Source organism: Aspergillus alliaceus, assembly GCF_009176365.1.
Source record: "Aspergillus alliaceus strain CBS 536.65 unplaced genomic scaffold BDW43scaffold_39, whole genome shotgun sequence".
Classification (NCBI taxonomy): Eukaryota; Fungi; Ascomycota; class Eurotiomycetes; order Eurotiales; family Aspergillaceae; genus Aspergillus; species Aspergillus alliaceus.
Window position 1 is genome coordinate 334,650 of NW_022474722.1, and position 22,278 is coordinate 356,927.

The 22,278-nt window shown below is 47.5% G+C and overlaps 9 protein-coding genes across 9 annotated transcripts; 2 read left to right on the forward strand and 7 right to left on the reverse strand.

Moving 5' to 3' along the window:
- Positions 1-19: 19 nt before the first annotated feature.
- BDW43DRAFT_149306 (putative MFS maltose permease) lies at positions 20-1,911 on the reverse strand. The gene has a single exon (XM_032038422.1). It carries the CDS (start codon positions 1,727-1,729, stop codon positions 134-136), a length of 1,596 nt encoding a protein of 531 aa, XP_031897712.1. The 5' UTR covers positions 1,730-1,911; the 3' UTR covers positions 20-133.
- Positions 1,912-4,093, forward strand: BDW43DRAFT_149307 (alpha-glucosidase). Its single transcript, XM_032038423.1, has 3 exons — positions 1,912-2,164; positions 2,216-2,636; positions 2,697-4,093. The coding sequence occupies exons 1-3, from the start codon at positions 2,093-2,095 to the stop codon at positions 3,956-3,958; spliced, it is 1,755 nt and encodes a 584-aa protein (XP_031897713.1). The 5' UTR covers positions 1,912-2,092; the 3' UTR covers positions 3,959-4,093.
- BDW43DRAFT_149239 (uncharacterized protein) lies at positions 4,017-4,929 on the reverse strand. The gene is made up of 3 exons (XM_032038421.1): positions 4,683-4,929; positions 4,232-4,624; positions 4,017-4,078 (listed from the first exon to the last, which is right to left on the reverse strand). Exons 1-3 carry the CDS (start codon positions 4,757-4,759, stop codon positions 4,075-4,077), a joined length of 474 nt encoding a protein of 157 aa, XP_031897714.1. The 5' UTR covers positions 4,760-4,929; the 3' UTR covers positions 4,017-4,074.
- Positions 4,930-5,742: 813 nt separating this feature from the next.
- Positions 5,743-8,090, forward strand: BDW43DRAFT_284194 (alpha/beta hydrolase). Its single transcript, XM_032042838.1, has 3 exons — positions 5,743-6,397; positions 6,454-6,681; positions 6,738-8,090. Exons 1-3 carry the CDS (start codon positions 6,134-6,136, stop codon positions 7,461-7,463), a joined length of 1,218 nt encoding a protein of 405 aa, XP_031897715.1. The 5' UTR covers positions 5,743-6,133; the 3' UTR covers positions 7,464-8,090.
- Positions 8,091-8,808: 718 nt separating this feature from the next.
- Positions 8,809-10,911, reverse strand: BDW43DRAFT_313679 (RNA dependent RNA polymerase; the record flags this gene model as incomplete). Its single annotated transcript, XM_032047662.1, has 5 exons — positions 8,809-9,345; positions 9,413-9,796; positions 9,867-10,153; positions 10,207-10,481; positions 10,550-10,911. The coding sequence occupies 5 exons, from the start codon at positions 10,909-10,911 to the stop codon at positions 8,809-8,811; spliced, it is 1,845 nt and encodes a 614-aa protein (XP_031897716.1).
- Positions 10,912-11,786: 875 nt separating this feature from the next.
- On the reverse strand, positions 11,787-13,412 carry BDW43DRAFT_313680 (uncharacterized protein; the record flags this gene model as incomplete). The annotated part of the gene is made up of 1 exon (XM_032047663.1): positions 11,787-13,412. One exon carries the CDS (start codon positions 13,410-13,412, stop codon positions 11,787-11,789), a length of 1,626 nt encoding a protein of 541 aa, XP_031897717.1.
- A 1,024-nt stretch (positions 13,413-14,436) lies between these two features.
- Positions 14,437-15,352, reverse strand: BDW43DRAFT_313681 (uncharacterized protein; the record flags this gene model as incomplete). Its single annotated transcript, XM_032047664.1, has 2 exons — positions 14,437-14,921; positions 14,998-15,352. The coding sequence occupies 2 exons, from the start codon at positions 15,350-15,352 to the stop codon at positions 14,437-14,439; spliced, it is 840 nt and encodes a 279-aa protein (XP_031897718.1).
- A 2,335-nt stretch (positions 15,353-17,687) lies between these two features.
- Positions 17,688-18,011, reverse strand: BDW43DRAFT_313682 (uncharacterized protein; the record flags this gene model as incomplete). The annotated part of the gene is made up of 1 exon (XM_032047665.1): positions 17,688-18,011. One exon carries the CDS (start codon positions 18,009-18,011, stop codon positions 17,688-17,690), a length of 324 nt encoding a protein of 107 aa, XP_031897719.1.
- Positions 18,012-18,494: 483 nt separating this feature from the next.
- On the reverse strand, positions 18,495-20,187 carry BDW43DRAFT_302183 (allantoate permease family MFS transporter; the record flags this gene model as incomplete). The annotated part of the gene is made up of 2 exons (XM_032045196.1): positions 18,495-20,010; positions 20,183-20,187. The coding sequence occupies 2 exons, from the start codon at positions 20,185-20,187 to the stop codon at positions 18,495-18,497; spliced, it is 1,521 nt and encodes a 506-aa protein (XP_031897720.1).
- Between the last annotated feature and the right edge of the window lie 2,091 nt (positions 20,188-22,278).

Sequence of the window (22,278 nt, forward strand, 5' to 3'; positions counted from 1 at the left end):
AATTCTCTGTTGCTCTGAGTCATAATCCAATATTCCCGTAGTACCCCAACCTTACGCCTACTTCAGCCCTAGCACTCATTGAACGCCTCCTACATTAATCCTCAGAATATATATACACAGCTTATAACAACGCCTACTCCTTCGCACAATCCTCCCTAACTTCAACAACATCCTCATAAGGATCCACAACCGTCTCTCCAAACTTCCTCGCAGAAACCCTCTTCTCAAACAAAACGTCCAGCTCCTCATATGTCCGCCCCTTCGGCTCCGGCATCCTAAAAAACGACCATACCAAACAAACCAGGCATGTCCCAGCCCAGAAATAAGCACAGCGAGCCCCCCAGTGCCATGCCGTCTCATTCAGCTGATAGTTCGTAAGCACATTGACCACAATATTGCTCACGTTGTACCCAGCGCGCGCCAACACAATGGTCTTAGCCTTGAGTCTTGTCGAGGATAACTCCGAGACGAGACAGTATGTCACGGGTCCGATGGTGAAGTCGTAGCAAAATGTAAAGATGATGAGCATGGCGCCGATAGCCCATTTCGCGGCGCTGTTTTCGCCCGGCGCGAAGGAGAGACTTCCTGTTATTACTAGGAGGAGAAAGAGGCTGGACAGACCTGCGAGGTGGAGGGTTCGACGGCCTGCCACGGTCATAAGGTACCAAGACCCTAGTGTGCCGAGGACGCCGAGGGCGTATTGTGCGAGGGAGAGGTCGAAGGAGCGAACGGTGGGGAGACCGGCTTGCACGCAGAAGTATGCGAAGTAGCCCATTAGGTTCTGGCCGCAGAGGGTTTGGACGAGCCAGACGCCGCAGACGATTTCTGTCCGGCGGAGATTGACACCCTTGAAACAATCTGTGTATCTTGTTCCTTTTGTCAGGGACTTTTCGAGTTCGTCAGTGTGCTGAATCATAGCGATTGTGGCGTCTGGGTCGAAGGTTGGGTCGCTTGAGGTTAGTCTTTGAAGGGCACGCTTTGCGCCGGAGATGTCGCCGCGGCGGACGTGCCACCAGGGGAATTCCGGCGCGAAGAGGCAGCCGATTAGGATGGGCAGGGGCCATGCCCATTGCACGGCGAAGGGGATGCGGTAGGCCCATTGGTCTTCGCGCTGGATTGAGGCGCGGTTTACACCGACGGCGACAAATTGCCCGAAGACCCAGCACATGTTTATGAAGGTTGTTAGGTATGGGCGTAGTACGACGGGGCATACCTCTGAGGCGTAGGCTGCGGGGAGGGTCTGAAAGACGCCCCAGGGAATACCGGCGAGGATCTCGGCTGCTAGTAGCATTTGAATATTGACTGCGAAGAAGAACAGAAAGATTACTCCCATCATGGCCGTCAATGCAGAGACCATGGTCCACCTGTAGCCTAGTCGTTCGGAGATGAGACCATTGATCAGGAGTCCGATGACCTCGCCGACTCGGGCACCGTTGGACAATGCGGACTGCCAGGAGGCTGGAACGGTCCATTTGCCGTTGGCTGCTTGCTCGCCGAACTTCTGGTTGAAGGCTGGTGAGGCATACATTGAGCCCAGAAGGGCCAGGTCGTAGCCTTCCATGATGAGAGTAGAGGACAGTAGAACCGACCATCCCACGGCTTTCGGGTAGAGACGGATTGCCTGCCATAGGGTCATAGACTGCTCCTGTTGAGCGGCCTGTTTGCCATGGACCAACGATGGCTTTCGTTGCGAGTCATCATTGGCTTCAATGGCGTCTGAAGAAGACATGGTGAGAGCGAGGAGAGAAAGTGATGTTCAGAGGAGTTCCATAATCTGGGAAAAAACGCAGTCTTCATGGGTGATGGATCTAGATAGTTATATATTCTGCAGTTCATCATATGACTAGCATATACTCCATAGAAATTAAACTGGGGTGCATGCGAAAAATGGAGAATCTGGGGATCTCCACACCACACGAGGAAGTCTACCCCAAACGCCTTCTAATTGGTCGACGGATGAGTAGCCGGACCATAGCCGGAGGCAATACGGAGGCAAGCCGGAGGCTAGTCGGAGGAAGAGAAATGCTGGAGAGCGTATAAAGAGGAGTCTGGCAATGAAGAAAACAAATTTCCCAGTTCATCCTCAGACATCATGTCGCCTCATGCCGTACACACCGTCCCGTCCGGGACCAATAATTGGTGGAAAGAGGCCACTATCTACCAGGTAACGACCTTCACCATAGCTAGGATGAAACGATACTCACCCATTGAATAGGTCTATCCTGCCTCATTCAAAGATTCTAATGGTGATGGCTGGGGAGATATTCCGGGGTTGATTTCCAAAATTCCCTACCTACATTCACTGGGCGTGGACGTTGTCTGGCTCTCACCGATGTATGACTCGCCCATGCATGACATGGGCTACGATGTTTCCGACTATGAAAATGTCTTGCCAGCATATGGTAGCGTTAAGGACGTAGAACAGCTTGTGGAAGCCTGCCATGAACGAGGCATGAAGCTGATCCTGGACCTGGTCATTAACCACACTAGCGATCAACACAAATGGTTTCAGGAAAGTCGCAGCAGCAAAGACAATCCCAAGCGGGATTGGTACTTCTGGCGTCCGCCTAGATATGATGCAGATGGCAATCGCTTGCCACCAACTAACTACCGCGGGTATTTTGCCGGTGGCACCTGTACGTATATTTGCCTCGCAGCGACCAGACTGATCATGGACGGGCTAACCAAAGCTTCAGGGACATGGGACGAACATACCCAGGAGTATTATCTCCATTTATATGCGAAAGAACAGCCTGATCTGAATTGGGACAACGCGGAAGCCCGAAAGGCAATCTATGACAGTGCGGTTCGCTTCTGGCTGGACAAAGGCGTCGATGGTTTCCGCGTGGACACAGTGAACAAGTACAGCAAGTACACGGATTTCCCGGATGCACCGATCACCGATCCAAAAAGCTTTATTCAACCGGCAATCCAGATGTGGTGCAACGGACCTCGCATCCACGAGTTTCTGCGAGAGATGTATGACGATGTTTTGCAGCCTTACGGGGATGTGGTGACCGTTGGCGAGCTGGCCAACACACCCGACCCTCAGCATGTCTTGAAATATGTCGGCGCATCTGCCAAACAGTTGAGCATGGTCTTCCATCTGGACATCGGCCACATCGGCATGGGCAGCCGTTTAGAAGACAAGTATATCTTTCAACAGTGGCGGCTGACGGAGATGAAGTCTATCGTGACCAAGTGGCAAACCTTCATTGAGGGTACCGACGGCTGGACAACAGCCTTCTGTGAAAATCACGATAATGGTCGTTCTGTTTCTCGGTTTGCCTCTGATGCACCCGAGCACCGCGAACGATCGGCTAAAATGCTAGCTCTGATGATGATGGCCATGACGGGAACATTGTTCCTCTACCAAGGTCAGGAGATTGGTATGATCAACGCGCCGCGCGACTGGCCGGTCGAGGAGTACAAGGACATTGAAGGTCGCGGGTATTATCAGGAAGCAGAGCGTCTGGTCGCGACCGGTGTCGATCCCACACGTAAAGAGCGTATCATGGACGGACTTCGGATCCTGGCGCGCGATCATTCCCGACTCCCTATGCAATGGGACGAGACAGCTCATGCTGGCTTCACAACGGGCACGCCATGGATGCGCGCTCATGATCAGTACAAAGAGATCAATGTACAGAAACAGCAGGCAGATCCGGGAAGCGTGCTCTCATTCTGGAAGTCTGTATTGCGGTTGCGCAAGGAGTACCGAGACTTGTTCATCCATGGGGCTTTCGAGGTAGTAGACTTTGAAAATCAACAGACATTCTGTTTTATCAAGTCGAGAGATGAGAAACGGGCTCTGGTGGCATTAAACTTCACGGCTGAGAATCAGCCGTTTACCCAGGCGGCAACAACTGGAGATATGAAGCTGCTGGTCAACAACTGTGCAGAGTCACTTCACGAGACACTGCAGCCATTTGAGGGAAGGATTTATGTTTCAAAGTGACCAACTCGAATGGAAAGTCGGATAAGATATGTATGTTTATTGTGTTTGCCCAGATCGACATGTCGTGACTCGTAAACCCTAACCTAGTATATAAGCACGTTACATCGCGTGATCCTTTACCTTTTCGTAGAACAAATACGATCAGCAGTGGATACACGCCTTATTCCTAGTGATCGACAGTTCAGACATGAAAACAGGACTTGTCTTCCAGTCATACAAAAGATAATAATATTATAAGGACTGTAAGGTGGAAAGTAAACACATTTATCTCACCGCCAACGCTCATCCCCCACAAGGCATTCATCACTATCTTGTCTCACAACGTGATGATTCGAATCTGGAGACTTCTGCCGACCATCCACCATGTACTCCAGTTGAACGCTATTCGTAACCAGAATCCCGTCGTTGAAAGGCGGCTGCCGAGACCCTCCCATTCGGCCCTCAGAAGCGCTATGGTTATAATATGTAGGATAGATTTTTTGTGCTCTCCGTCGTAAGGTATACAAGGTCGGAACATTGGCAACAAAGGCGGCAAGGAATTCCTCCACGGACCCCCAGGTGTTTCGATTCAGCTGGGAAGTGTTATTGGCAAAGGATGGAAGGCGGACTATGGCGATGGCGATGAGTAGTAAGCCGATTGCGAAGAGGCCGACGAGTTGTAGACGGCTATATATTGAGGTTAGTGAGGGGAGCCATTTCTTGAGTAGGTCATTAGGGGACCTACCGAATCCATGTTGTTTTGACCTTAAGCAACCATGGCATGGGTAGAAGTATTAACATAGCATCGGTTACGATATTCATAGAAATGAGCGTGACAAGTTGGGCATGGGCTTTGATGCAGGACCCTGTACAGGATTAGCAATGGGTTAGCTGCCTATCTCTGAGAGATGCCTGGAGTCTCAAGCGTACCTGGGTCTGGCGTGACTTGCCAATAGAGATGAACAGGCCGACAATCGACGAAAGTAGTAATCTCGACAGCTGCAAAGCTGGAAAGGAGCAAGCCCCAGCATGCTTTGATTATCCGTTCCGGCCATGGAAGACCAGCGAGAATCCGCTGGCAGAGCAGTAGGACTACAGACTTTTGTAGCCAGAGACTGAGCATGTTAACCCCAAATTTCAATAGTACAAGCGATTATCACGCACTAGACGTTATATACCAGTCGGTTCACCAGTGTAAGTACGCTGCCGACCTGACGACGATAGATCTCTGTCGAAGTTAAGTTTTCAACAGGTCGATGTACGTGGTTGTTTCCCCAGACCAGGATTACCGTCGCAAAGGCAGAGCGGGCCAGGACAAGACCGATGCAAACGAGAGTGAGATGATCACTCAGGATTAAAGGTTGGCCACGATGCTTCCGCATCCATAGACGCAGAAGCATCAATGTCACGCTCAGAACACCAAAGACGCCCACCAAGATGATGGCCACCTCTGAATCTATGGACATCTCGAGGGTTGATCGTGATCATGACCATCTTTGCATTGGGGTGGAGGTAAAAAGGGAGAAGAGATTTTCGCATCCCTGTCGACGGTTCGCTCCAAGACATAGATTTTCGACGATTAATTAGTCCATATAATTATGGTTCTCAAAGGATCAGGATCCCCGACACTGGAGGCTTCGAGACTAATCCCGGGAGAGCTAGACGACAGAGTCAACGGATTGGAAACCTCGTATACCGTCAACCCTATCGGCTAATGGCTTACGATGCCAGGCCATTATGGACTTAATCGCACCACCCGATCATGTTTGAATCTCGTATCGCGTAATGCCAAGATTTCTCTTGCTGCGGTTCCAAGTAAACAAGCAATTATGCTCTCTCCACCGTTTCATAGTCCGTTTTATTTTCTCAATGGCCCAATCCGACCCCTTCTTCCCATGAACTTAGATTAAGGCACGAAAATCCTAGACACTCGAACTAGGAGCCTCCGGCCAACAATAATTCTCGTTTCGATTGGCGTGTAATGAGCCTTCGGAACCAACATGCCATTAAGAGCGAAAAAGTGGAGGATCGGCATCGACGGTCGGACATTAGCGCGAAAGCCCCCGGTCCTGCCCCGGGGTTCAATTATATTTGGAACCGTTCTGTCCCGCGCTATCAACCGCCAGCCTCAGCCAAGGGCCAGACCTCCTTTCCCACGTTTCCCCTTGTTTTCTTTGTTTCTCTGACTCGCTTGACATGCCGTTTGTGTGCCAAGCATTCGTGGCCATTAGCTTGGCTGCAACGCTTCTCATCTCCCATGTCGTGCATGCCGTACAAGGCGTTTCGGGAGCGGCGCCTCATTTCAGGGATTATTTCTATGTGGGCGGGGAATATGTTACTGACAGTTCCGGTGACCATTACTTTCATAATCAGATGTATGTGGAGAGATTGTCGCCAGTTGGTGAGTCTGTGCAGCCGTATCCCGTTGTTTTGGTTCATGGTGGTGGCCAGAGCGGCACAGTGAGACACAAACAGAACACCCAAATTATAACAGGACAAGCTCTCACCAACGATAGAATTTCCTTAATAAACCAGATGGAAGCCCCGGATGGGTGTCCTGGTTCCTCAATAATGGATATATCGTGTATATTCTCGACCGAACGCTCACCGGTCGGTCCCCGGTATTCCTGGGCGACGACCCGAGCCAGACTGTGGTCTCCGCAGAGTTTATCTCGCAGCGGTTCACGGCCGTACAGAAGTTTCCCCTATGGCCCCAGGCAAAGCTCCATACCCAATGGCCTGGTGTAAGCTCCTGCAGCCCGTCCACTCGGCGTGCTGCTGCTAACATCCGTAACCACAGACGGGTGAAATAGGTGACCCAGTCTTCGACACGTACTACATGAGTACCGTCCAATCCATTTCCAACAGTAAATTCCAAGAGGAAACCATGCAAGTGGCAGGCGAGCAGCTTCTCGATCGAATAGGCCCGGCAGTAGTCATCACGCATTCCCAAGGCGGGCTGTACGGGTGGTCGTGGGCGGATAGCCGTCCAGATCTAATCAAAGCACTGATTCAGATAGAACCGAAAGGTCCTCCGTTCCAAGAGGCGATCTTTTCGGATGAGCCCAGCCGTCCCTGGGGACTTACGTCAATTCCGTTGACATTCGAACCCCCACCAACGAACATGTCGTCACCTTTGACAATGAAAACTGTACCGACCAACTCCTCCGATTTGCTCCCTTGTATCATTCAGGAGGAGCCAGCGAGAAAGTTGCCTCAATTGGCTAAAGTTCCAATCTTAATTGATACTGGGGAGGCGTCGTATCATGCCCAGTATGATTATTGCTTTATCAAATTCCTTCACCAGGCGGGTGTTCCTGCTGAGCATTTGGAGCTGGGTCGGGCTGGAATTCATGGGAATGGGCATATGCAATTCCTGGAAAAGAACAGCGATGATATAACGCACGTACTGCATGAATGGATTGTAGAGAAAGTGAACGGTGTGCATCGAAGTCCGTTGCCGTGTAGGTTCAGGGGATGGACAGATTCATGCCTTTCGCCTTTCGTTGACGAGGCGTTTTCGTGAATCGCGCCTCTTGGAAGGGATATAAAGCGATAGGCCCAATGGCACGTAATTGCAGTTAGCCCTCGTCTTACTCGATTATTTAAATAGATGCATGTACTATTGCGGTCTGATACAAAGAGGCTAGAAAAAAACAGATGAAAAAGCGAAAGAAAGAGAGATAAGTAAGGTAAGGGCTAGGTCATTACATTGTGAACGGGACATCAACATACAGCCGACAGTCACTGTATAAAATGTCGGAATCTAATAACTTCCATCCTACATACCTAAGAGCAATCACATATGATGCAATTTAGTTAATCCAGTCTTGTCGTGATGATTTACCTTGGCCAAGAGTGCACAAGCTGCGACGACTCTGGAACTCTTTATCTCACCACATACTTCTTTGCGGCGACCAAAATAGCTCCCTTGGATGCCAAGATGAAGGCAAGCCCAGGATAGCTCTAAACCATCTGGGTGAGAATCTTGGATCTCCTCGCGGCGCATCATGCTTGTAATCCATGTCACGATCCGATCGAACTCGTCGCGTAGTTTATTCGTTGTCGGCGGGTCTGTACACCCTATGGTTGATGATAGATCCAATGACAATCTCTAACTCACTGATCGGTTTTGTTGGATGTCCCGAGTAAGAGTCCATTGCGTCAATTATCGCGTCTTCATATCTAGTAAAAGGACATTGTCAGTAGTTTGTTCCCACCACAGCGAAGGATCTGCCTTACGCCGCTTTAATGCGCCTTGCTTCCCCATAATGTTCCTCTATGGAAACTCGTGCTAATGGCTTGCATCGTTTCATACAATCTTCGATAAAAGAACTCCAGAATAAAGCGTCATTTGTGTCCAATTCGGAATGGACGTATTCAAGCCAAATACTCTGGTCGTCAATAGCTCTGTAAAAGCTTTCCAAGAACCTTCTCTGACTTGTAGTAGTGATAGGGCTTCTCTATATCATAATCATTGTCGTTGTCATCGTAGTTCGCATGTGAAACGTGCGGCTCAAGACCGATATTAGATTTACTATAAAGACGTATTTGAGGGCCGCATATCGCCCCTCAAATTGAGTCAAATGTCACGTAAAATTCATTTTCTTTGAGATAACCAGTCTTATCTATGGTCTTATAGAGCGTCATACCTTTCTTCATCGGATGCGAGCCTTGTGCTTGAGTAGTCGGAGTTCTCTAAGAATCGCTGCCTCGACTGTGGTACGCAGAAAACCGTCCTTCTTGTAGTCCAATCCTGCCTAGCAACAATGGCGATAGAGTCGAGAAAGCCCGATGCACTCAGTGACAGATCTATCCTTAAGGAATTTTGCGGCTCTATCGGTACTGACGGTTACGGAAGGCATTCTAGTTCAGCGTTCTGCTGCTGGAAAAACCAATTCGGGAGCGCCCATGTCCTCCACTATCTTGATCACTTGGCGATTCAATACCATTGGATAAGGCCTGGATGTCACATTACAGATTTCAAGGTTGTGCATGTCCTCGCTATCAAACTTGACCATCGACGGGCGGATCTGAATCAGTCTATGAGGCAATCGAACATTAGTGGCAAGCATGCCTTTTGCTCCACCCAAGCGATTTTGAAGGCAAGTCGGGTTCCCTCGTTTTGATGGTATATTAGCCCAAATCATTTCCATGACGTCTTGTGAAACAATTCCGACCCCATCGCTGAAGACGCGTGAACCATCCGGGGACGTGCGGTCCGGAATTGTCGAAACTCGCACATCGTGTCTTTTTAGTGGAACCATAAAAGGCATTTCAGTAAAGGCCTGACCAATCCTGGCTGCACATCGTGCTGGTGATGTTATATGCGAGAACTTGCCGATTGCGCTGATGATAGAAAAGTACGTCTGCATATGGCCATTATCATCAACGAAAGGTGAAGAGACCTACATTTCAGTACAGTCAGTCCCTCAGCTGTGATGAACATGATTGATGGATTGAGATCCTTCTAACCCAAACGGCGTGAGATCGCAGAGAGGAATGGAAGAACCCAAGGAAATTGTAGAGGCGATCGGCAATTTGGATTCCACTAGTCATGACATGCTTGAATCGTTCGAAGACCTGTTCGTAGCTCACTTTTGCGTTGAAAAGCAGATCCTCTCCGTTCTCATCGCAGAATTGCACCCGGGTAAAGTATTCGTGATGATTGGGAAACTTGCGCAGAATCCGGTTTTGAGGCTCCATCTCAGGGCCGTGCAGTGTAATACGCGTAGGCGTAACGTTGACTCGGTGGACTTTTGCCATATTTGGTGTTTCTTTATCTAGCTCTTCCCGATAGGCTATGCCATCCTGTATCTCCTTCTGGTTCTCCTCAAGCACCGCTACGAGAGAGTCCGCCTCGTAATTGGATGGACTGTCACCAGGAAATGGCGAGTATCATATTGAAAAGCTTTCTCATGGCACTCACGGTGGTTGTCTTCCGTCCTGCTACCTTGTCCTCGATAAATATAGTACGTAGTCTTGCAGTAAGCTGGAGAACAGTGGTAGGACGTAGGTATACGTTTTGTGCCAACGCCTGAAGCTGGAAAAGAATTCCGAACGGTAGAGAGCTATTCCTTGTACACTCTGCCAACTGGGTTTGCAATCTTTGTAATTCAGTCGGCATTGTCAGGACGGGCCTAGCAGTTAACAAGTTGTGACGATAGATGTTTAATTCCCAGTCCTTAAGCTTTTCAATCTTCGGCCTGAATTCGGCTGTAGAAACTTTAGATTGGTATACCAGGCACTGTCCAACTACCCAGCCGTACTTCTCCCCTGAATTGCATATTCATGTTCGGCTGAGCCCTTCTTGTATGCCGTTATGGATCGACAGTGACGCAAATGGAGAACTGAATGAGTCCGATTCCATCTCAAGGAAAAAGGGAACATCCGAGAGGGTGATGTGATTGTACCATCCATCGAATGCACTAGGCTAACAATGGTGGTGACCGGTCTTCGAATACGACGCCTGTCAATCACATCGACGATCATGGATAGCTTTTGGAACTTGATGATTCCCGTTTTCAACCACTGAACCTCCGGGCTGTATTCCAGCAGCAGATCCCCAACAACACCGTTCAGGACTACTCTTTCATTTCGAATACAATAGACTCTTCTGGTTCTTCTCGCAAGTCCTTCTTGCGCTCCTCGGCATCATGCTCTAATGATATAAGAGCGAGATTCTTTGGCGGATTTTTGCTCAGTTTACAGAACACGTCAACTCCGGCGAGTTCCATATTCGACTTGAGGCGCCCGTGACAATAAGAAATGGTGAGGGGAGCTGTTCCCCGTGCACCGCGAGGGAATCTTTCTCCATCCTTGGGATATAGGAAAGTAATTGTACCGAACCTTTTCTTCCTAGGCTTGTCACAAATGAAGTCTCGGACTAGAAGGCCTTTTCTCAAACGCCTGTAGTTCGCGTTAGAGGTCATATCGGTTGAGGTCGGCTGGGACGTTGTGGACGAGATTTCCATTCTGATTTTGTCAAGGAACAGAGGGTCAAAGAGAGATAGGTACAAGACAGTACGAGCATATAAGACAAGAAGAAGGGAGTTGTAAGAACCATTAACTACTAGAGGTGAAGCGGCGTGGTTAAGGGAAGCAAACAGGCGACCAGGACTGCTATTGGTTGCCGGCACCATATTCACTTAGTTCCTAGCCCTCATCTTCATTAGTAGCATTGCCCATCGTGACCACGCCAGGGGCGTAGAGTCCAGAGTCTAATGGGCCACCGGCCGCAGTCCTCAATAGTAGTGGTAGAAGTAGTTAGACCCATTTACGAAAGAAAAAGTTGGAAAAGAACTTTAGAAAAACACACGACTATCCTGATTTCATAAAGATTGGTCCTCGCACTACGCCTCAACTTAAAGTAGTCCAAATTGAGAAAATGGATGGTCCTCACCTATGCTAGATGAGTGTTTCCGAGTATACTCGAGGCGACTTAGTTGTGAGTAGTAAGTAGAAGACAAGGAGTGAATCCATTGATTAGGTAGCTATTCGCAGTTGCGTCAAATTATTCCCGAATCGACTTGAGTGAGATAGACCGTTATTGCCACGCCTGACTTCGCATGTGGCATATTATTACTGTCGTTTGATTGTCTCAAATCAAAATCCAGCTTGCGATTACTGACCGACCGATTGGTACAGTGTGTGGAATCATAAACCTATAACATAGCCGTTTGTAAATGTCGTGAGGCATTGATTAATAGGCAGGGAAGGTTATCATCATTTAGTTTCATCTGTTGAGTTCCCGCTGGACACGACGGCAATTTGGGTCGTTGAAAAAAATATAAATCAGCTCGGCAGAGAAGTTATTAGCGCTAAAATGCAAAGATTTGCAAACTCCGTGTCAGTCAAAGAAAATAGCTTCCTCGTCGACCAGCATCTCCTCAAGAACCTCTCGCCACTGACTCCATTGTATCAATTGCTTCCCCAACGACGCACTGTCGTAGCTATTACCCATCACCCGTCGCTCCAGCTTCTGATTGATTTTCTGAACGCGGTTATAGACAAGCTCTGGTTTCCTCATGCGCTTCATGTAACCTGTGGGAGTCCAGTTCCATGGCCATGCGGCATGCACGAAGAAACGTTGCAAGCCCCGGCGTCGAAAATTGATAAAAGGCTTGACCAAGGCAAAGTACTTCGACAACACCTCTTGACCCTCCTCGTCACCGATGGCCCTGTTTGATTCAATAGCCTGCCCTCCGTGGACATAGTCGCCGAACCAAAGGCGGACCGTAAGGTTTTGGTAGTTGAGATTATCACCGAGTTCTCGGATAACTCGCTCCCAGTCCCGGTACATGGCAGATTCTGAGGAGAACCCATCTACATCAAGCGGTGAGAAGTATATCTCTAGGAAACGTAGACAGGGAAGCGCGTGCGATGGTACGATTTTCGTCAAGAATACCGCGGGTGGCAGCTTGCTATTCAGGCCTTCTTCGGTAGGAAAGAGCCCCCCAGGTGGCATGATAATGAACCGATTTTTGGAGAAGAAAACGGTCTGAGCTTCGTATTTCACTGTGCGACTCACCAGGAAAAGGGAGGTGGGAGGGGTCCAACATTTACAGTGCTTCGAGAAGGCGGCATGGTAACGGTGACAAAAGCAACCCGATTTGAGATACTGCCAGCAGTTGCGATATGGCTTCTGTAGAGTGCACCCGCAGTTCGTACACTGTCTCTCGTAATATCTTAGACAGAAGTTATTCTGTGGGTTCCATTCCACCTCACGCAGCGGAGTGACCAGGTCTGTGTGCTCCAGCACTTGCAACCGCAGCTCCACCGGCAGGTCCATGAATCGAAATGCGCAACTGGGGGAAGGTACATGTCGTCCCGTCATCTCAAAAACTGTGTCCCGAGCGACTTTTTGTAGCCTTGCATCAGGGTCGCTAGAAAGGCGAATGTTGCAGTCGGAGAGGACCGGAAGATTGTACAGCGGACGGATGGCTGCTCGGGCAGTCTCCACGTCCCCAACGTCGCAAATGAAATTCAATCGAAGCGTTAATGGCTTTATATGTGGGGCAACATGTTCCACTACAGCCTCCCACTCAGTGAGTGCAGCTCTTCCCTGTTGATCACCACTTTCTAAGTTCCAAATGGAAGGAAACGGGCCATGCCAGCAGCCAGATATTTCATGACAGTGTTCATCGTCGTCCGGAGGAAAGACAGACAGGAAGACCGTCAAATCCGTGATATGCTGTAGAGACCTCGGGGTCAGGTTAAAAAGGAACTGAAAGGAGTCTGACTGCTGGTAGCTCAGATATAAACGGTTCGTTCCGTAGACAATAGATGAAACCTCATGGTGCACTGTACGGCACGTCAAGAGCAAAGACCGCATAGTACGACGCTCTTCAATAATCAACGCACTTTGTGCAACTAACTCCGGGTTGAAACACGTTCTATGAGGAATATCTGTGTCCAAGTAGATACGGTTCCGAAGTGCGGGCGGCAGACGGAGCAACGGACTATCAAGTGCCATCGCTATACCTTTTTCAAGCTAATTATTGCGACTCAATCAGGAGGACAGTTGGCTCACTTCATTTCAGAAATAGAGGGCTGATGCGTTTCATAGATTATTGATGTGGGAAAGAGGTGAGAATGCGAAACGAAGGGGGGACATAGTGACATGATGAAAGAAATGCTGAGGCTTGACAAACGACCATTCACGAGGATAAAGCCATCTGCCACCGCCACCCCAACAAGGCCATTTAACTGGCTAGGTCCATTTCTTTGTTGGGTCAGCAATGGAATAACCTCAGGCATAGCGTACACTGAGTTGTGAAGGCCCTAATCCCCGCCTTTCCATCCAATTTCCTCTTTCAGTAACTCTTCCTGAGGTTCCAGTTCCAACATCGAACGTTTTCTCTCTCCTCTACCAATGGCTTATCTGGCTTCCACATAGTTGCTTAGATGATCTATATTGCAACTTAGGGCCTCTTCTCTATTGTCATTTTTTATCATTTTCGTTCAGTGTGTACCGCTTGTATCTAAAACAATATTGAAGGTCAACTCTACTTCCAAGATTAGGGTCAAGATCCATTGCCTACGGGGTGGGTGATGTAACTTCACGAATTGTTTTTAAGCTTTTCTTTGGCATATAAAAGCTATTTAAATCTCAATTGGATCAATCGAAATGGTCGAGAGATGTGGTCATCGTTGCTTCCCTCATCTGCAGCACCAGTAGGCACAGTCAGCACTCGGTCTATATTCTAATGCCATGTAACATACATTAGATGATATGGATGAGAGACTCATACTAGGTATATAATATGAACCGAAGAATAAATAGGAACATCAGCGTATATGTTATACTCCCCAATTTGCTATAAGACCAGCAAAGCGATGCCAAAAAGAATTATCATGTGCGTAAATAGGGGAACTGTTCAAGGGAAAGAAGATAAAGTTGAATCAAGAGTGTGAGATTCACTGGAGACTCCAAAGCAAAGTAAAGAGGTCTTTCCATATTATGGTCCCTCTGGTTCTACCCTGATGTCGGATGCCCCTTAGAATCTTGGAAACCACAAGTTCTCCCGAATGGTGAACAGTCCAGCGACATTCCGGAGGCGGAACGCAGACAGTCTAGGAAAACGTTCCTCGAGGACACGTAGCCAAGCCTCTCGCTTCTCTAAAGCCTCAATCTGCTGAAACCTCCACAATGTGTAGTATATATTGCACAATGTTGTCGATAACAGCGCCAGCAAAATGAATCTATGGGCCCAGGTGTAGCCGAAAAGATCAAATATGCACGAACAGGATCCAACGCAGAGGGCGAGGAGCATCATCCCAATAACACATTCTTCATGTTTCCGGCAAAAGGCGGATTTCGAATTTTCGATTGTTACCGAAAGTTCCACAAGAGCGGGCTTTGGGGGAAATTGATCAACGGCAAGGATCGCAAAATGAACTGCATAATCGTGACAGTTCCAGAAAACGGTACGATACCTTGGTAGTACATCTGGGACTTGGTCGACTCGATGAAGCTCTTGTGCTATATGTCAAGAAAACGCCGTTAGCTACTCACTGTCAGAAACGTTCATGAGAGTGCGACATGGAGCTTATCGTACACAGGTGATCCAGTTCAGGTATACACATTCTTGTAGTCCCAACATGCTCCATGGCTCGGATTATTTTCAGACTACGTTTTGATATTTTTCTTCCAGGTCCTGAAATGGAAAGCGAGGAATACGTGCCATGGTGGTGGTAGACAGTCCCTTCCGCCAGCTTGTCGATCAAAGTTCGAGATTCGTCCGAGCAAACACCAGAGGGAATAGTTATCACGCCAACATGTTGGACAATCTGGAACGGTTTGCTCAAGACTTTCGGGATGATCGGGGTATCGAGACTCTTTGAAGAGTCCCAGTCTAGTTGACTTGGTCGTATATCAATCAGACTGTTGGCAAAGATAAATACCTCTTGCATTCTTAGTAGTGGCGACTGGCGCAGAGCTTTTTCGAGTCAGTGGTGCTTCCAACTTCCATTCGCACCTGAGATTCGGCCGGTAAGGCTACAACTTGGCCAAGGTTCATCAGATCAACAGTAGCGAATTATGCGTCGGCCCCTGCAAATAGCACCATCTGTCATTATTCAAGGTCGAGGTGGATCATATATTCAGCTTTTAGTGATTGGTATAGAAGATAGGGTGGGAATATAGAATATAGTAGTTCGAACTGATCGCCTGAGCCATACAGTATCTGGTTCGACTTCTCAGACGCATTGATTGTGACACCTTGGTATATGGTTCATTCACATGCAACTCGCAACCACCCTGTAGTATGCTGTAGGGTGAGTGGAGCCCTACTACGTCTCATGATACTATGCTTGCAAGGTGAGTAAGAATAGGCACTGTCATGTTTGAGAGTCGCTCCCTTACAAGCCCAGCTCATGCAATCCTAAGAGTGCAATATCAACGCCGGGTGACAATCTACTAACATTCCTGTTTGGGATCCAAATTATGAATTCATATAGTGCCATAGTAATATAACTGGATTATGCTTGGGCAAAGCAGGAATACTATTATAGCGTATAATTTTTTGCAGCGTAGTTTTGTTCAACGGGTAAATAGAACCAAAAATATGTAAGTTACGCGATAGACATATTTGTATAGGTGTAGTGAGGTAATAAATCACAACTAGACTTTTCGATTTGAACACAGAGAAAGTCCTGCTAATATACACGTACAATTGGCAACTGTATTTTCCCCAGTCACTATGATGTGACGCTTTGAGGTCGTGGTGGGCTCCTGCATTAAGCCTGAGGCAGACGCACTCGCTGCCGTATGACCTTGTTGCATGTGACCTCACGCGATCACAACACTAACACTTAAAAACATCTTCCACATGACATGATAGACCTTTTAAAGCGCTCGAAATCTCGAGTAACCGACCGTCTGTTCTTTTGTTGTTGGCTAATGCTGAGTAGTCAGACTAATAACAACGAAAGAAACCATTTCACGATAGTTTAATCGAATGGTCAACCGTAACTTTGTTTCGACAAGGCGCGACTGGTGTTTTTTCTTACCATCTTCCTGCTTAGGCAGTAGGACCGCGTTACATGAGCCCATGGCTTGGATTATCGATGCTGACGAGCATATGGAGAGCAATTATCTAGGACTATTAAGGATATGTCTCCACGAAGGGTTTCACGAATGCAAGTAAACTAGAAGCTTTCCTCTCTACCTTGCCTTCACATATGCTAACATTACCCAGACGGAGAAGGCGTCGAATCTAACAGCACTTTAAATTCCAAGTAACCAACATACTAACAAGTAGCGAAGCCTTTCCATTATCTGCCACCAGTAGAAAAAGCATTGTGATTGTTTATCCAGGACTGGCTTACGTCCGTGTTGTGGAGATTGGAGGGTAGGCAGAAGGCGAAGCATACTCAGACGCCAGTCTTCCTGGATCACTAAAAAGAATACTGTGATGAAGATAGGGTCCCCATACGCATCGTACCATGATGTTCTCCAAGCACTACAAGCTTATAGATCCATCACAATCCCTGATGTGAAGCCTTGGGACTATCACTTCGTTAGTGGCTCAGGAAACTCATCCAACACCTTTTCCTCACCGTTGACTAAAGGTCGTTTATGGAAAATCCTGTCCCACGTCCACCTCCAGCTTAAATGTCCCAGGATATAGCACCAAGTTCCCATTCTCGGCAGTCCTCGCCACAGAACCCACCGAAACATCCAATTTAACCTACTGACTCTGTCCTGACGTGATGCTCTGCGCACGAGTATACCCAACCAGTGACTTGAGGGGAAAAGGCTCGGCAGCGACCCCGTTAGCGGTTGAGAATAATAAAGCAACATAATCTGATGTCGCATTCGCCGTGTTTGTCACCGTGGTAGAGTAAGTGTTAAAAAGAGCTGTGTCGGCCGGTCTATCTGTGGAACCCTCAATGGATTTTGTGTCGTACGGACCATACTTCTCACTATCCCATGACACATCAAACGACGTATAGTGCAGATCAAACCGAACGAGAAAACCGCCTTGTCATACCCCGGTAGGTTTTCCCTGGGTTCCTAGGCCTAGGACGAAGGCTCGTGTCAGTCATGGGCACCTCATCTACGTAACTATCTGGATACTGTGTTACCGGGAGACGCCCAGCAGGTGCTGATTTGCCTGTCAGGATATCAAAGATGGCTGCGCCACCAGCTTGACTGGGATATCCAGCCCACAGAAGAGCGCCAACATCGGGGTTTGCGAAGAGAGAGTCGTCAACTTGTCACATTCCACTTCAGCGAGAGAGTTGTTTACCTGTAGTTGCCGCTGTCGGAGGATGATACGCCATGTTTCTTCGCCACGCCATGTAGGACCTCATTCCACCAGTTGTACGCTGGGAGACCCAGTCGAGAGACACCCGGTGAATCATAGCGGGTATTATTGATTTTCTCTTCCGGTGTCTTGGCCTCCACAGGGGACCTGGCCTGAGATATGCGATCAAGAGATGTATCACAAACACCGTTTTCGCTCAAGGGACCAGCGCTACAGTCTAAAAATGTGCTTTCGCAGAAAGCTAGGGATGCAATGAATGATAATACAGACTTAGGCCGCAAGAGGGAGTAGCGGTATACCATTTTTATGGGTGCCTCGCCGAGTCCTCTTTGACGACAAGGCCATAGGGCCTAGGTTACCCTTTATATATCCGCATATCAGCCGAGTTCCAATGCCATAGGCTGCAATCATTTAGCGAAGAAAGAATCAGGCAATGCAATTCCGGGGATGATATAATAGCTGACATCCTTGTTGAGTTGCCTTCCTCGTCGATAACACACCCCTCTGATGGACGAATTTCTTCATCAGCACACAGCTTACGTTTCCACCATCGCGCATGCTGCAACGCTTACCACAGTCTTTTCTTCATGTAATTGCTTAGCCTGAATGTCAACTCCTTGCGGGGAATGCAGGATCAGGGTGATTCCCGTCATACTCGTACAGCAAAAGAGACGGACTATTCTCTAGCAACGCCCTCTTTGAATCATGATTGAGATTTTAAGCGACAGCCAATAGATCTGAAATAGCATCTATTAATGGTATTATAATCTATACGGAGTACAAAATTAAATCGCATATCGAAACTCCGGATTTTCGCGATCGGTCAAATCCAAGAACTCATGATTCTGCGGCACGACATACGCATCGCCAAGCGCCTCCCTTTCCCGATCCCTCCGGCGGTTCTCTCGGATCGACAGCCAGCGAATCAAGCACAGATCCAGCGTGACCAGAAAGTACAAAATGACAATCGAAATCTTCGCAGGCAAATACTGAGGGGCATCCTTCGCCTGGAACGTCTGGGGCGAGATGATATTTCCGACCGTGTATGCGATCGTCTGGATACAAGAGACTGTGATCTTCTTTGTTGATCCTGCGATGTTTGTGCTCGTTAGGCCCAGGACGGTCGTCCAGCCGATTGGGATTCCGCCTGTGAGGTAGTATCCGACCAAGGCGGGCGCCTTGTCCGTTGTGGCCATCAGAATTGCGCCCACGATTGAGGGGATGTGTCCGATAATACACCAGAGGAGTCGTTGTTCGGTTTTCATAGCGAGGTAGGTTAGTCCGATAAGTGCGACGACTTCGTATGCGCCTAACGGCGTTACTAGTAAGAGACTCTTGGTTTGCGAATAGCCCATGCCGGAGACGAGAATGTTTCCGAAACTTGTTGCGATGGAGTTTGGTATGTTGGCGGCAAACACCCAGAAGGAATACAACCATGTGTTTGGGTCGACAAGAGCTTCATAGACTTGAGCCTTCTTAAAAACATTACTGCCGATACCCTGCACGTTGCCTCGCAGACGCTCTGCGTGCAGGACCTTCTCTTCCGGGGAGAGGAACCGGGCAGTGACGGGCGAATCTGGGAGGATGAAGAAGAATAGGATACCGATTACGACGGTGAACAATCCCAGGATGAGGAAGATTACCTGCCATCCGCGGAGCGAGGCAGTGGGATCGCCCCCGATGTGTATGGCTACGCCGTACGCAATGTACCCTCCGAACATCTGCGCAAAACCACACATGGAGAACCACAATCCGACTCGAAACGCTTGCTCCTCCCTTCGATACCATTGCGACGTGAACACCACCCAAGCGGGTACCACCGCGGCTTCGGCAGCACCCAGCAGCGTACGGCACACCATCAACGAGGCGAAAGAATGACACGCGGCCATGCAAGCCAGAATCGTGCCCCAAACAGTCACATTAAAAGCGACGTACCGAGCCAGAGGAAAAGCCTGGATCAACCGAGTTGTCGGGAACTGGAACGCCAGCTGGCCAAAGAAAAACATACTCGAGATCCAGTTGAACTGATTCCCGTGCAGATGAGCGGACTCCCGAAGGCCTGTGACACTGGCATAACTGATCGCAATTTTATCCAGGTACTGCAGGAAATACACAACACAGATCAACGGCATCACATAGAGATCGATCTTGCGAACTAGCCGATGAGAAGCCTCCGGATCAAGTGTACCGGCCTCACCACCCGCCGCAAGAAGCTGGAGCGCACCATCGCCGTTGGCCGCTGGCGGACTCGTCGCTGTGGACTTGACATCGACGTGTTTCTCGTCCACAGCAGGGGGAGTCCTGACCGATGCCATTGCCGCGGTAATATCCTTCCTTCCTATCCAGTAGCTAAGAAAATTTTTCGTAGTCACTCCATGATAGTGACGGAGCGAACCGACTCTTTATATCACTATCTAGAAATGTCTTGGCTCTAGTGTCATATTTCGATGAGCACTCGTGGGGCGAAAATCACGCCATCGTTCGTTTCGACTCTTATCAAAATCGTGAACAACAGCAATTCCCACGATGACTCACGGACCAGTTTTACCTGACAGATGATAATCGGTTCCTCTAGAAACTGGATCCACTATAGTGGCCTGGGCTCTCGTTTAAGGTGCTGCTACTTTGGTGAGGGTTTCAGGGTCTCGCTTAGTAAGGCCCTCGCTGTCGTATTCCAACTGCCATGGACAGGGTGCCAGCTCAGCGTGGTCTAAAAAAACCTCGGCGTGGTCTAAAATTCTGCCACCACCACCACCGCCTTTTTAGACCACAATGAGCTTTTTCTTGGCATATGCTCAGCGTGGTCTAAAACTAAATTTTAACCAAGTTTTAGACTATGCTGAACCCCTTCACTAGAGCTTGACCACATTGACCTTTTTGGCTTAGCGCCAGTCTCCCGGTCGGAGTATATACTAGGCATATGCCCGAAATATAAGCCTGTGAGATATTATTCACTATATTATTAATATATATAGTCAACATATTTACTAGTTATATTAATAATACAGACAGAAGTTACAATATATTATAAATAATTTATATCCTAATTAAGTAATAAAAATATTGGCTATATTTATATTTATACTTAAACTAATAAATCTAATTTTTCTTTTTCTTTTTCTTTATCTCTCTTTAAACTTCTCTTCTTCAGTAAGTATCCCAAGTCTTCTTCTGGTATATACTGAGTATATATCAATAATCCAGTTCCTATCCCTGCCTTATTCTTAGTATATACTGCTAATATATAGAGAATACATCTTTTATATAAAGACTTTGATAATCCAGAGATTACTGGGGCAGTGAATCCCTATCCTGACTATAGCTACTTTTATAGTGAGTATATACTCAGTATATAGATAATATATGCTAAACATATACAGGTCCTATCCTGAATCCTAACCCCAGCTGGTGCCCATATCCTGACACCTGCACCCCTGTGACCATTGCTGATAATGAGGGTATAAAAACTGCAGTACATGTTCAGCATATGCTAATTATTTATAGGTGCCCCAACTCCTGGCTCGAGACTGTCGGGTATTAATGGCATGGTGTAAGTAATTCATATACCTGGCACATGCTCAGTATATGCTGACCACCGCCGCCATATCCGGAACGCCCATCCTGGTGCCAGTGAGTTGTCTATTCCCTGTATATGTCTGGCACTTGCTAAGGATACCTAGCCCTTAACCCTTCCCGCACAAACATTCCCCAAGCCAAGCGCATTACAGATGAAAAGTTAGTATATATATAGCATATCTCCAGTATATACTAATGGTCTATAGCACTTTGAAGCAATGGGTCCTTAGTAAAGGATAGAGAACTGCCTGTTATATTAAAGAGCCTGGGTATATTCTCTGTATATATATATATTGGATTCAAGTCTAAGATATACTAGTGAGAGTCCTAAGTACAGTCTTATCCAGGATTACTGTGACTTCCTTAAGGAACTGGCATGAGTTGGGCATATCTTCAGTATATACAAAATATATACTAAGAATTACTAGCCAGGAGAATAATGACTTTATCTAGAAGTTTAGGACTAAGTTTTATTATTCTATATATGATCCTGACTATCTACTCTATATATCTCCTGTATATACTAATGTTACTTAGAAGCCTGGAAAGATCTCTAGTTACAAGGCAGGTCCCTCCCCCCAAGTCTCTTTATAATATACTGAGTATATACAGTGTAAATCTTCCCCTAATATCTCTTCTTTCTTATCCGCCCCTAAGAGCAAGCATGCTATCCCTAAGAAGAGTCTTAATAGTAAGTCTACTATCTTCTCTCTATACCAAGTATATGCTGAGAGTTTGATAGCTGCTAGTATTAGAAAGTAGCCAGCGTGCGGCAAGAAGACTGCTAAGTCTGTACCTATAACTGCTTAGAGTATATATAAGGTATATGCTGGGAAGACATTTAGGAATAAATTATAGATATATAAATAGAATCTAGGAATAGACAGAGCATATACTAGACTTAGTTATATACTAATATCTTTTAGCTAAGGAAATTAAAATGGTTTTCTTAATATACTATATATTTACTAGATATATACTCTATATTTATAG

Excerpts from the sequence above, each read along its gene's own strand:
- BDW43DRAFT_149306 (XM_032038422.1), bottom strand. The coding sequence starts at position 1,729 with ATGTCTTCTTCAGACGCCATTGAAGCCAATGATGACTCGCAACGAAAG.
- BDW43DRAFT_149307 (XM_032038423.1), top strand. The coding sequence starts at position 2,093 with ATGTCGCCTCATGCCGTACACACCGTCCCGTCCGGGACCAATAATTGG. Across the intron at positions 2,165-2,215 it reads AAGAGGCCACTATCTACCAG|GTCTATCCTGCCTCATTCAA; the intron begins GTAACGACCTTC and ends CCCATTGAATAG. Across the intron at positions 2,637-2,696 it reads GTATTTTGCCGGTGGCACCT|GGACATGGGACGAACATACC; the intron begins GTACGTATATTT and ends CCAAAGCTTCAG.
- BDW43DRAFT_149239 (XM_032038421.1), bottom strand. The coding sequence starts at position 4,759 with ATGAATATCGTAACCGATGCTATGTTAATACTTCTACCCATGCCATGG. Across the intron at positions 4,625-4,682 it reads GTCAAAACAACATGGATTCG|CCGTCTACAACTCGTCGGCC; the intron begins GTAGGTCCCCTA and ends CTCAATATATAG.
- BDW43DRAFT_284194 (XM_032042838.1), top strand. The coding sequence starts at position 6,134 with ATGCCGTTTGTGTGCCAAGCATTCGTGGCCATTAGCTTGGCTGCAACG. Across the intron at positions 6,398-6,453 it reads GTGGTGGCCAGAGCGGCACA|AATTTCCTTAATAAACCAGA; the intron begins GTGAGACACAAA and ends CACCAACGATAG. Across the intron at positions 6,682-6,737 it reads TCCATACCCAATGGCCTGGT|ACGGGTGAAATAGGTGACCC; the intron begins GTAAGCTCCTGC and ends CCGTAACCACAG.